The sequence below is a fragment of the Lepus europaeus genome, chromosome 12 (genome assembly GCF_033115175.1).
Source record: "Lepus europaeus isolate LE1 chromosome 12, mLepTim1.pri, whole genome shotgun sequence".
Lineage (NCBI taxonomy): Eukaryota > Metazoa > Chordata > Mammalia > Lagomorpha > Leporidae > Lepus > Lepus europaeus.
In genome coordinates, this window is record NC_084838.1 from 36,828,201 (window position 1) to 36,840,745 (window position 12,545).

A 12,545-nucleotide genomic window follows, 5' to 3' on the forward strand; every position below is an offset into this window, starting at 1 on the left:
TGGGCTAAAGGGGGACTGGCTGTTTCCCAGGAGCTCTTCTGGCAGCTCTGGTTTCAGCTGTCTGTGGGGTATCTGCAGGTCCCTGGGGTGAGCGGCACCCCCACGGGCCCAGGGTGGCGAGGGAAGCTGGTTAGGTGCAGTTCACTGCGCTGGCCTCAGCTGGATGCTGGCCGGGTCCAAGACAGGCAGTCTGTGCCAGGGGCCCACGCAGGGCCATCAGAATGAAGAGGAGCAGGGCCGGCGCCGTGGCTCAACAGGCTAATCCTCCGCCTTGCGGCACCGGCACACCGGGTTCTAGTCCCGGTCGGGGCACCGATCCTGTCCCGGTTGCCCCTCTTCCAGGCCAGCTCTCTGCTGTGGCCAGGGAGTGCAGTGGAGGATGGCCCAAGTTCTTGGGCCCTGCACCCCATGGGAGACCAGGAGAAGCTCCTGGCTCCTGCCATCGGAACAGCGCGGTGCGCCGGCCGCAGCGCGCTACCGCGGCGGCCATTGGAGGGTGAACCAACGGCAAAAGGAAGACCTTTCTCTCTGTCTCTCTCTCACTGTCCACTCTGCCTGTCAAAAAAAAAAAAAAAAAAAAAAAAAAGAATGAAGAGGAGCAGCGTTAGGGGACCCGAGTGGAGCTCCATAGGAGCAAGGAGGTAGGTGTGGCTGGGGTGGCCCCGGGCAGGACAGGAGGGGAAAAGCCACTTAGAGGCAGGTTTTGGCACAGTGGATAGCAGGAAGAACTTCGTCCCCTGAGAAGTGAGCAGAGGACAGGGCCTTGCCCCTCGATGGAGACACACAGCCCCTCAGACACGCCATGTGGGTGGTCAGCACCTGTGTCTTGTCTTCAGGGGCCAGAATCTGGCCAGCCGTGGCTCGCTCTGCTGGCAGCTCTGCCTCCTGCCAGTTGCATAGCAGCAGCTGGAACAGCCGGATAGGCCCCCCGCGTCCCCCCTACCCCCGTCTCCTTAGGCTGAACTCCTGGTAACTGCGACCTTTCTCTGTCCCCCGCAGCCCAGTTTAACGGCGGTGAGAAGCGGCAGTCGTCCCCCTCGCCTTCCCGGGACCGGCGGCGTCAGCTTCGTGCTCCTGGTGGGGGCTTCAAGCCCATCAAACACGGCAGCCCCGAGTTCTGCGGGATCCTGGGAGAGAGAGTAGACCCCGCTGTGCCACTGGAGAAGCAAATGTGAGTTCTGCAGGAGCGGCAGCGTCACAACTCCCCCCTCGCTCCAGCACGCGCTCTGGAGAGGTGGGGGGGCTTGGGAGGGTCTTCTCCACCCCTGCTTCCCCCTCGCCTAGGGCCTGAGGCTCGTGGAAGACCAGGAGCCCCCTACAAGTCAGCAACAGGCCTGGGCTCCCAGCCCTGCATCTTGTCCCCAGCGTAGCCTCCAAGGGCAAGTGGAGGGGCCCGCACAGCTGTGCGCACTGCTCGTCCCCATGTCACCATCCTAGTTTCTAACCCCATCGTGCAGCAGATGAGTTCTTGAAAAGCTAAGCGTGAGACTTGGAGTCAGCTGGGTTTGTTTTCTGGCCGCAGTCCTGTTTCTGCATGTCTGCGGCATACCGGTTGTGCAAGACCTCCCCTCTCTCCGTCTCTTCCCAGACGTTTCTCCCCTCTGCTCAGTGGCCAGGTCCCGTTCATGCCGGCCCCCAGTTCTCACGCCCTTTCACTCCTCGCTGCCCCCAGCGCTGCGCTGGGCCGGGCCCTTGGCCGCCCGTAATTATCATCTCCCGGCTCTGCTCCACAGCCTTCGGGAGCTCCCTGTTACCTGCAGGGTGGAACTCCGTCTCCCCAGCCTGCCATTTGCTCTGGGAGTTGCCCCCAAAGTCCTTTTCCCTTTCTTACCATGCCACATCCCTCGGCTGGAGCGAGCTTTTCCAGGAACTTTGTGCCTTCAGGTGCGTGATCGGCTTCTCAAGCAAACATGCCGTCACTGCCTTGATGAGAAAATCCAGATCCAGGGAGGTGCAGAGCCTTGGCTGGGGCCTCAGCTTGGAGTGCTCCTGCCCTTGACCCCACACACTGCCTCGCTTCCCCCGCCCTTGCTCCCCGCGTGACCTCACACTGAGCACACCCTCGGCTCAAGGGTTGGCAGCCACTAGCACGCCCGCCTGGGAGCCTTTCTGGCGTGTGGCGCCTGTCGTATTCGGCCTGGCCTGTGGCTTCTGCGCTTGGCACAACCTGCAGTGCCTCCCTCGTGGGCAAGGGTCGCTCAGAGGGCAGGACGCAGGTTTTCCCAGTGACGGCCCGAGCTGCCAGCCCTGGAGGGGCTGCAGCCTCTTCCAGGCCGCCCAGCTCCTGCCTTGCGGACTATGCTGGGGAGCACCACCACTCCCACTGGTTGTCCATCCTTTGTCGCAGCCACGCAGGCTAACTGGCCAAAGTCTGTCTTCTTGTCATTGTTTTTTAAGATCAATTTATTTATTTGAAAGGCAGAGTGACAGACAGAGATCTTCCATCTCCTGGGTTCACTCCCCGAGTGGCTGCCATGGCTGGGGCTTGTAGACAAGGAACTCCATCCAGGTCTCCCGTGGTGTAAGGGCCCAAGCGCTTGGGCCACCCTCTGCTGCTTTCCCAGGTGTCTTAGCAGGGGGCTGGACTTGAACCCGTGCTCACAGCTTGGTTCACTGCCCTCTTGCTTACTTCTTATCAGACTGCACATTGACATCAGCAAGCATGCAATGATGTACAGAGGCCTGGGGTCCAGTCCACAGGCCTCCCCTCCCCGGGCCCTTAGGCCCACACTGCTCAGTTCCCTTGCCTTTTCCATTCCTGCCCGACAAGGTTCTGCAGGTCCGGAGTCCTGCCTGCCTGCTTTCCCTCCCCCATCATCCCTGCTCCCCAGGATTACCCCGGCCTTCCAGAAGTCCTGACTCATCACCCATACCCCACTTCCTGCAGGGCCTGCTGCACTAGGTAGAGGGTCCCCTATCCACCCGCCCAGGCTGACGAGGCCTCAAGCTCAGGAGACACCTTCAGGTCCGATGGGTGGGTTGCTGAGGACCGGCTGGCGCACCTGTGCCTGGACACCCTGGAGGAAAGGGCTGCGCTGGCGCCCAGGGTCAGCACGCCCTGCCTCCTGCACCTCCGTCCCCGTCGGCATCTAACCATCTACTGGTCACAAACTGTCTACATAAGGGAGAGATGAGATAGCCTTGCCCAGCCACCCCTCACCAGCTGCTGCCCCCTTCCAACACAGACGCACCCTGGGGCGGGGACTTGCCTGGGTCACCACTGCCTCCCCACGCCTAGAACAGCGCTTGGCACATAACAGGCGCTCAGCAGACAGCCGTCACCTGAGTTCACAGTGTCTCCGAGGAGCTGGCAGCCCTCCCAACCAGCGCCCCTCTCCTGCCTGGCCCCCAGATGACCGACCCCGGCCTGGTTTCCCCCTGCCTCCTGCCACGGGCTCCGCCCAGGAAGTCTCTCCCAGGATCCTGGTGCTGACTCACAGGCATGGCACTGCAGCCCACACCTCTCCCAGAGCTCCCGACTCCCACCCCCAGCTGCCTGCTTGGCATCGCAACTGCCGAGTGGGTGCTTCGTGGTCAACGTGTTCAGAATGCGGCTCCTGCCGTTTGGAGAGCTTGCTCCTTCCCAGGCTTCCATACCGCCGTACCAGCCGCGTCTGCAGAGTTACACTGCACAGTGGAGTCTTGTCTTGCTGCCTTATGCCAGCATCTGCTGCGTTACCAAGTTCTGTGGCTTCTCCCTCGCTAATACCAGCAGTGTCTCTCTGTGAAAGTCTTATCCCCTCCAGCACACTTAGGACAAAACAAAATGTCTTTCCTTGGCCCACAAGGCCTCAGCCCACTGGGCCCCGCCACCCACCCTGCTCAGCTCTTCTCGCCACCTGTCATGTGGACAGCCCCAGGTCTTTCCTACCCCAGGGCCTTTGTTCCCTCTACAGAGGTATTTTCTTTGGCTCATCATATGACTAGCTGCGGGCCGGTGCTGCGGCTCACTAGGCTAATCCTCTGCCTTGCGGCGCCGGCACACCGGGTTCTAGTCCCGGTCGGGGCACCGGATTCTGTCCCGGTTGCCCCTCTTCCAGGCCAGCTCTCTGCTGTGGCCAGGGAGTGCAGTGGAGGATGGCCCAAGTTCTTGGACCCTGCACCCCATGGATCAGCGCGGTGCGCCAGCCGCAGCGGCCATTGGAGGGTGAACCAACGGCAAAAAGGAAGACCTTTCTCTCTGTCTCTCTCTCTTTCTCACTATCCACTCTGCCTGTCAAAAACAAACAAACAAACAAAAAACAAACAAACAAAAAAAACCTCCATGCATATGACTAGCTGCTTCTCACAGTCCAGGCCTCCCCTGACCACTCACTGCAGAGCAGGCACAGCCCCTGCCACACCCCAATACTCCCACATAGCACTCGCCGCTATCTGAAGTGGCTTCCTGTGCACTTGTTGACTGCCACTCCGTGTGCCAGCCCCGTGGGATCAGAGGTGAGGCGAGCACTGAGTAAACATCAAGTGGCAGAATCTCCCTGATTCCCACTTGTGCCCTGACTCAGCAGCTCCGGGAAGGCCAGCACATCCCCAGCATGCCCCGGCCTGGACCTCTCCTGCATCCAGGCACAGCTCCCCCAGGAGTGCCGGAGTCCAGGCTGCCCAGTGCCCGACCAGCTTCCCGACCCCTGACACGGTGCCCTTTGACCCTTCTCTCCTTTGATCCTCGGCCCCAAGTCCCCTGCTTTTCTCTCCCCATGGAGGGAGCCGCAGGGGAAGGAAGCAGCAGCTTAGCCTGTTAGCCCCGGGGATTACCTTTAACAAGTACCCAGAGGCTTGAGGGCCTGCCTGGCCCCACCCCACCCCACGCCCCTGGCAGGGCACAAGGTGGGCTGGACTTCCCTGGGGACGGCTCAGCTTGCTAATGAAACGCTGGTTTTGTCGCTCCCTGGGGCTGCGTTACGCAGACAGACTCTCCCAGGAGATGCTCTCGCCAAACAAGGGCGGCTCCGCGTGCGTCTCCCAGTTACAGCCACACTTCCTGTCTCGAGCACAGCTTGGGCTCGGGTTAACCATGGCAACCTGTGTGGGTCTGCACAGTGCATGCACCCCCACACACACACACATTTCCCTTCCAGTCGGCCAGCTCCATGACCACCTCCTAGTCAGCCCACAGACGGGACAGTCATAACTCCCCAGGCCTCACGTTCTCGGCGCTGGTGGTGACTGTCACAGCCGCGCTGCTAGCTGTTGAGGGCACCGGCTAGAAAGTGGCAGGAGCCCACGGCAGCGCTGGTGACAGACCTCGCAGAGGTCCTGCATGTCCCCGCTCCCACGGTGGCCGGGCAGGAGCCTGCAGCGGTGCCGATGAGGGGCTCGTGCATGGCGGTTGGCCGGTTCAGGCTCTCTCTGCCAGTGCCCCGCACTGCCACTTGGTGACCTCACCCCCCTCCAGGCTCTGCAGCAGCCGTGCCCACAACCCCAAGAAGGGCCTGGGTGGCCCTAACCTGATAAAGGACAGAGGCTTGGCCAGATGCCTCTGGCCAGGTGCTTGGCCAGGTCGCACCCTGACCCCCAGCTGCTGCCCCACTCAGCACCAGCTGCCCCTTGGAGACCCTCATGGAAGCAGCGGGTTGTTAGGAGCCTGTGATCATGGCGGGGGGAGGGGGCCTCTGCTCTCACCGCAGCTTCACCGAAAGCTCCAACAGTCAGGAAAATCAGAGGTCCCATGTGCTCCTGTGCTCCCACCCCTGACTCTGCTGCCCCCCTCTGCCGTGTGGTCCAGAAGCAGCGACCTGGATGCCCACATGGCCAGCCTGTGCCAGCGCCATTGGATGGGAGCATAGTGCAGCTGCCCCACGCTCTGTGCCCTGTCCTGAGTGAGGAGCTTTGCCCACGAGTATCATAGAGACAGGGTGACCCCTGAGTCAGTACCCTCTGTAACTCAAGTGTGCGACCTGGCCTCTTCATCCCCAAGGACCAGTGACCACAAGACCCGCCGTGCGGTGCCCGGGGCGTGAGCTTCCTGGGGGAGGGGACTCTGAGCTCCTTTCACTGCCCTCTCCCAGGAGCTGGCACATAGCAGGTGCTGGACGAAGATCGACACACCTGCCTGGGACAAGGAAACCGGGTGCCAGGGCTACGGGCGCCCCTTTGCTGCTGGGCTCTGACTGCACTCTGCCCTCTCCCCAGATGGTATCACGGAGCCATCAGCAGAGGAGACGCCGAGAACCTGCTACGGCTCTGCAAGGAGTGCAGCTACCTTGTCCGGAACAGCCAGACCAGCAAGCACGACTACTCCCTGTCCCTGAAGTGAGTACCACCCCACACCCCGGCCCGTGTGGCGGGCCCCGGCTGTGCCCTCGCCGGCGCAAGCTGCTTCAGACCTCCGTCTGGCTGTCCATGTTCTGAAAGATCTATTTATGTATTTTATTTCAAAGAGTTATAGAGACGGGGGGAGATAGCCCTTCCATCCACTGCTTCACTCCCCAAATGACTGCAACAGGCAAGGCTGGGCCGGGCTGAAGCCAGGGTCCTGGAACTCCATCTGGGTCTCCTACATGGGTGGCAGGGACCCAGGTACTTGGACCAGCTTCTGCTGCTTCTCCAGGTGCTTTAGCAGGGAGCTGGATTGGAAATGGAGCAGCCGGGACTCAAACTGGTGCCCACGTGGGTCGCCGGCACTGCAGGCAGTCGCTTAACCCGTTGCTCTACCACACTGGCCCCGAGACCTCGGTTCTCCGATTTTCTCTTAGCCTGTGTCTCAGAGGAGTCTTTATGGTTGCCATTGCTGCCTTCCTAGAAGAGGAGGGGTCTCCTAGGATTTATGGTAACCAACCAGGAGCAGCTTTCCTGCGTGCAGTGAGCCAGGGCTGTAGGAAGCTCGCAGCATGCCTCAGCCCCCCACCCCAAACCTTCTGACAGCCCTTTGATGAGGAACATATGGTTCCCATTCTGCAGGTGAGCAGACTGAGGTTCCTAGAGGGCTGTGCTTGGCCCGAGTGGCTGAGCCAGGGCTTGAGTTTCCCAGTGCTACACCGCCGCCGAGAGAGCAGCCCTTTCCTGGGCTCCAGCCGCTGGCTGGGTGACCTGATTCTTGGGCCTCACAGGGGCTGGGAAGAAGCCAAGCGGTGCTCCGTCTCCTGTGGCTGCCTTGTAACCTTTGCGTCTTTCTGATCTGCGAGGCATTGTTGTCAGGGCGGGCAGGCCCAGGAGTAAGGGGAAGGGGACTCCGTCGTTCAGTGTAGTTGCTGAGTGAGACCTAACAGAGTGCCTACAACCCATTTTACAGACAGGAAAATGGAGGCCCAGAGAAAGGAGATTTTTGCCATGGGCGCATAGGAAGTTAGTGACATAATTGGGGCCCAAAGCTGACACAAAATCCCGGGAGCTGTGAAACCCTCTGCCTGCCTTCCCCTCTGTCCCACTTGCCACCGCCAGAGGCCACGTGACAGAGCACCGGCTTGCTGGGGTGCTGACGAGGGCTCAGAGTCACTGAGCAACACGCTGACCTCTCTCACCCAGAGATCACGTGGCAGGTGAATGGTGAGGGAACCATCTGCTGGTTCACTCCCCAGATGACTACAACAGCCAGAGCTGGGCTGATCCGAAGCCAGAAGCCAGGAGCTTCTGGGTCTGCCACATGGGTGCAGCAGCCCAAGCACTTGGGCCATCTTCTACTGCTTTCCCAGGCCATAGCAGAGAGCTGGATGGGAAGTGGAGCGGCTGGGACTCAAACTGGCACCAATATAGGATGCTAGCACTGCAGGTGGCAGCTTTACCCATTATGCCACAGTGGCGGCCCCAAAGCCCTTTTTTTTTCAAAGAGTCATGGGAAGGGCCTGTTGTCCAGAGTCCAGGACGGAAGCCTGCCCTGCCTCCTGCTGCTCACTCTGTGACCCTGAGTGAGTTCCCTCCCTTCTCTGGGCCACAGCATCCACGTCTGCCCAGGGAGGAGCAGGATGTTGCTGGTCGCTCAGGACTCCTGGGGATGGCCCAGTCTCTGTGGGCTCAGGACCCCTGGGGATGGCTCAGTCTGTGGGCTCAGGACCCCTGGGGATGACCCAGTCTGTGGGCTCAGGACCCCTGGGGATGGCCCAGTCTGTGGGCTCAGGACCCTGTGCATGACCCAGTCTGTGAGCTCTGCACCCCCTTGGTCCCTGGTGTGCTCTGGCTAGATCCAGTGCAACTTCTGGGCTGGGGGTGGAGGTGGAATGTGGCAGGGAGCCAGCCCGGCAGCCCATGCAGGCCAGACCCAGACCCCAGACAAGAACACTGTGCTTTTAGGCCCTGAGCTCATGTTCTGGTACCCATCCTGTCAGATCCAATCATCGGGACTGCTGTCGGATGACTGGCCTGCGCCCCGTGGGGCTGGAGGTGGAGGTGTAGTTTTACATGCTTGTCTAGAGTTATCAGGTCACCAGCCCCCGAGGCCAGGGGGCTGGGTGCAGCTGCTCAGCTTTCCCTTGAGTGCCCACATTGGCACAGGAAGGGAGAGTAGGCTGGCCCGTCCTGTGCTGGGCCCAGTTGCCCGCTGGGAGGAGGTGAGCTTGCTTCCCAGAACAGCCCCAGTGCCCAGTGATTAATGTGGCTGCTGACAGGGCACAAGGCCCCAGCATTAATCACCTTGACCGTGGTAGGCGGCCATGGACGGCCCTAACACTGAGTGTCCTGGCTGCTTGGGGTGGACACCGGCTCTGCCAGCCAGCATGTGAGAGGCAAGACATGGATCTTAGATATGCAGGGCCTGCCTGGATCAGTGGGGTGGGGAGTGGCATTCCCCATGCAGGCAGGGTGCAAACTGACATTGGAATCCCAGCTATGCCAGTTCCCGCCTCTGGCCATTTTCATCTGAGCCTCAGACCCTGCCCTGGGTGGAGGGAGGATTGGGGGAGTTTAACCTCAGAGGACAAGGCCCTCCACCCATTCTGTGCTTCCAAGCCCTCCGTACCAGGCGCCAGCCTGGGCATCGGAGAGGGAGAGCCAGGCTGAGAGCCAGGCCCGGCTGCAGGAGCTCACGGTCTGGCTGGTTCCAGCTGTGCCTCATTGCAGGCCGGTCTGCACAAGGGGCCAGGAGCCCCGAGGTGGCATGTGGGTGGGCTGCCCCTGAGCCTTGCAGAGAATTGGGCGGGCATCTCACGGGGAGGGGACGGCTCCCACAAAGCCGCCAAGCCACAGGAGAGTCCTGCAGGCTCTGGGCCTCCCAGGGGAGCTGGCCCCCGAGGCTCAGGCCCCACTCACACAGGTCCCATCTTGAGGCACCCCCTTATCCACAAATCCCCTCTGCCAGGCCCCCGCCCGGTATCAGCAGACACTGCATTCCAGAAGGCCTGCACACTCGCCCTAGGGTGGCCCCCCAGTGGTGGCAGGGGCAAAGGGAGCCGTGTGGCTGACCAGGGTCTACCCAGTCCCTCTGCTCTGTGGGTGAGGAAGCTAAAATCAACAGAGGATCGAGGCTGCCCCACGGCTGCCCAGCTGGCACTTGAACCCCAGTGACGGTAGAGAGGAGACTTCTGGGCCAGCCCAGGCTGTCACCCAGGCTGCCTCCTGCACCTCAGTGGGCCCTCCATGGCGCCACCCATGGGGACGGCTTCAGAGACCCTGCCTCACTGCCTATGTCACTTTCCACTCCCTCCCTCCCCTAGTGTGGCATCCGTGGGCCCTGTTGGCTGCCAGCAGACACCTTGACCCCAGCCCCTAGCCCTGGCCCCCAGGCACACCCAGTGCAGCCTTGGGTCTTGAGAGACTGGCAAGGAGGGATCCAGCGGCCGCCGGGCTTCCTGTCTCTGGCAAGGCAGGCGTGCGGCGGCAGGACCAGGAGTCCAGGAACCCCCAGAGGGCTCGTGGGGCACTTTGCACCAAGTCTCTGCCAAGGAACCCGGACATGAGGGGCACAGGACTATCCAGCCTGGATTCTGCTGCTGGGGAGGGCGCAGGGAGGCCGGGCGGGTCCTGCTGGGCAGGGGGCACCCGGAGAGGCTGGCAGGGGCTCAGCCACGGCTCTGGTGCCTGTGACAATGTCAGGCCTGCCAGGGGAAGCAGGCCCAGAGCTTGGCACTGTGGAGATGCTTCTGGATGCCTAATGGCCTGGGAGCCGCCCTCCACCCTCCCTGCCTCCAGCGAGCGTCATTTGTTTAGCAAGCTCCGGCTTTGCAGGAGCCACTGACCCCCGTCACTCAGAGGATGTGTCAGGAGCCACCCAAGGTGGGCGTCACTGTGGGCCTGGAAGGAGGGAAGGGACCGGAAGAGGAGGTGTTTGAGGGGAGAGCGGAAAGGGTGCAGAGCACGCACTGACTGGAGCCCGGGAGAGGGACTTCATCAGCGAGTTCTCAGAGGCTTGGAGCAGGGTGCGCTGGTGATGTTCTCGGGGCCGCATTTTAGAACCATTCGTGAGCTGGGGGGTCCCGTGGGTGTCATCAAGGGTGGATCGCAGCTTCTGCCCCCACGAGCCGCCTGCAACAATGCCACCTGAGCTGGCGCAGCCCAAGAAGCAGCAGGGGGCCTGCTGGGAGGGCCGGGGGTGGGCAGCCTGGGAGCAGGCCTCCCCGGCTTCAAGGCGCAGAAGGAGAACCACAGGCTCCGCAGGTAGAGAGCCCTGGGTTCAGATCCTGACTGCACACCTCAGCAGCCGTGCGCTGCTAGACAAGTCCTGTGCTCCCCTGAGCATTGCCCGGAAATCAGGGCGTGCAGGTACGAAGGGGGCCTTGGCAGCGAAGCCCCACACACGGCACTGGCACACAGCACGTGCTCAGGAGCCGGTGGTCTCTGCTCCTCGGCCTTCCCAGAGGCAACGGAGCCCCGGGACGAGGCCTGTTTGTTCCCGCTGTGCTCTGACTTGCGTGGACTTCTCCCCTCTTCATGCGTCTGTGAAGTTAAGCCCAGCAGTTGCATCGGGGCCCCTGCTTTGAAGTCTGGGGGTCCCAGGATCCGGCCACAGAGCCTGGCCTCGGTCTGAGGTGGTGGGAAGGCTGCGCTCCCTGCCCACAGGGCCCGGACTGTTGCAGGAGCCAGCCTCCCGCCCCTCAGACTGCTGCATGGCGCCCGGAGCCCCGGCTCTGTGCCGTCTGTGCCGTCTGCACCCAGCACAGGACGGGTGGGTGTCGGGGGCCCGAGCAGAGCTGGCAGGTGCCGCGGGTGCGTCTCAGCTAGGTGAGTTTTCCTCTCTCCCCTCGCTGATTTATATAGCGAGGGGGAGAGTTTTCAAACAGAGGCCTGTCTGGGCCCAGCGGGCAGCCGCGTGATTAATCTTAGTTTGCTGCTGCTGACAGCCAGGAGCAAGAAGTAATAACGCAGGACGGGGTGGGGAGGGGGCCCACCGAGCAGAGGCTGCTCGCCCTGCGTTCACCGTGGGGACCCAGACATCACTTCCTGTGCCGTCCAGGCACCCCGTGTTGCTTGCTGAGGCCCCGAACCCTTGGCCCCGTGGAGATTGGCCACTCCGTGTGTGGGCTGCCCGGCAGTCCCTGCAAAGGCCGCGCAGAGGCCCTGTGTGCTGCTGTCATGTTCCTCACGCAGCCCTGGAGGGAGTGACCCACCCTCCTAGGGGCAAACCTTCAAGGAAGCAGGTGTGTGGGGCTCGGCCCGGTTCCTGCTTGCCCCAGGAGCTCCCGGCCTGCCCAGCTCTCAGCGGATGGAAGGGCGCTGGGTTCCTGGTCTTGCCTCTCTGAGCTGCCAGGTGGCTGTGAGGGCCGGAGGCAGAGCAGGCATGCGAGTGAAGGCAGGCCAGGTGGCACATCAGCAGGACCTGCAAAGGCGGGAAGCTGGAGTCAAGAGCTGGAGCCGGGACTGGAAGCGGGTACTCGAGCGAGGAGGTTAACGTCCGAACCTGCGTTCACCGCCAGGCTCAGCCCCGCCCTGACCTTTATCTTCATGTTCACGGTCATTGAGAAAGGGCTGGGATCTTGGCCTGGCCTGATGCGCCCCCCCCCCCCCCCCCCGTTATTCTGGCTTTGTGTGACCTCTGTGTATGGAAACCACACCCGCTTCTTCCCCAGTGGGGTCTTAGAAGCCTCGCCAAGGCCCAAGCAGGTGTGTGAACGGTGTGGCCCCAGGCCGGGCTTTCTGAGTAGGACGTGAGGCCACCAGCCCAGGGCTGCGAGCTCTGTGAGCCCCACAAGGCGCGTGTCCTCTTCTCCCGCTTTCCAGGTAAACCCACTCAGGACTTGGCAGACTTGTAAAGTCGATGTCAGAGCTCACAGCGCTCGCCCGTGCCCCCGCAGTTCCAGTGCTGAAGGTGTGGAAGCACTGTGTGGCCCTCCCCCCCCCTTCCTCTCCCTCTCCCCCTTCGCTCACACTCTGCCCTCTGCTGGGGTGGGGGCTGCTCCCTTCCTGGGGCTTAGCCCCTGACACCCGCTGTTCTCTGCTCAGCTCCCCAGCAGGCGGCCCTTGCCGCGTTCAGCAAGGCTTTTGCTTCTTTCTCTCTGAGATGACTTCACCCAAGAGGAGCCCGGAACCACTGAGCTTTGGCCAAGCCAGCTTCTTAGCAGTGCTCTCATTGCAGCCTCTTTGAAAACCCATGTGCTGCTGAGTGCCCCCAACTCTCAGCTCTCCATGCTGGGTTCCTGCTGTGCCCCAGGCCTTCAGCTGGGCAAGGAGGGGAAGACGTG

The 12,545-nt window shown here is 62.1% G+C and overlaps 1 protein-coding gene across 1 annotated transcript in view; it reads left to right on the plus strand.

The window, feature by feature from the left end:
• SHB (SH2 domain containing adaptor protein B) overlaps nucleotides 1–12,545 on the plus strand; it is a 123,300-nt gene that overhangs the window by 97,780 nt on the left and 12,975 nt on the right. Inside the window, 2 exon segments of the mRNA XM_062207920.1 lie at nucleotides 1,000–1,171; nucleotides 6,133–6,252. Of these exon segments, the coding sequence (XP_062063904.1) occupies nucleotides 1,000–1,171; nucleotides 6,133–6,252 (292 nt within the window).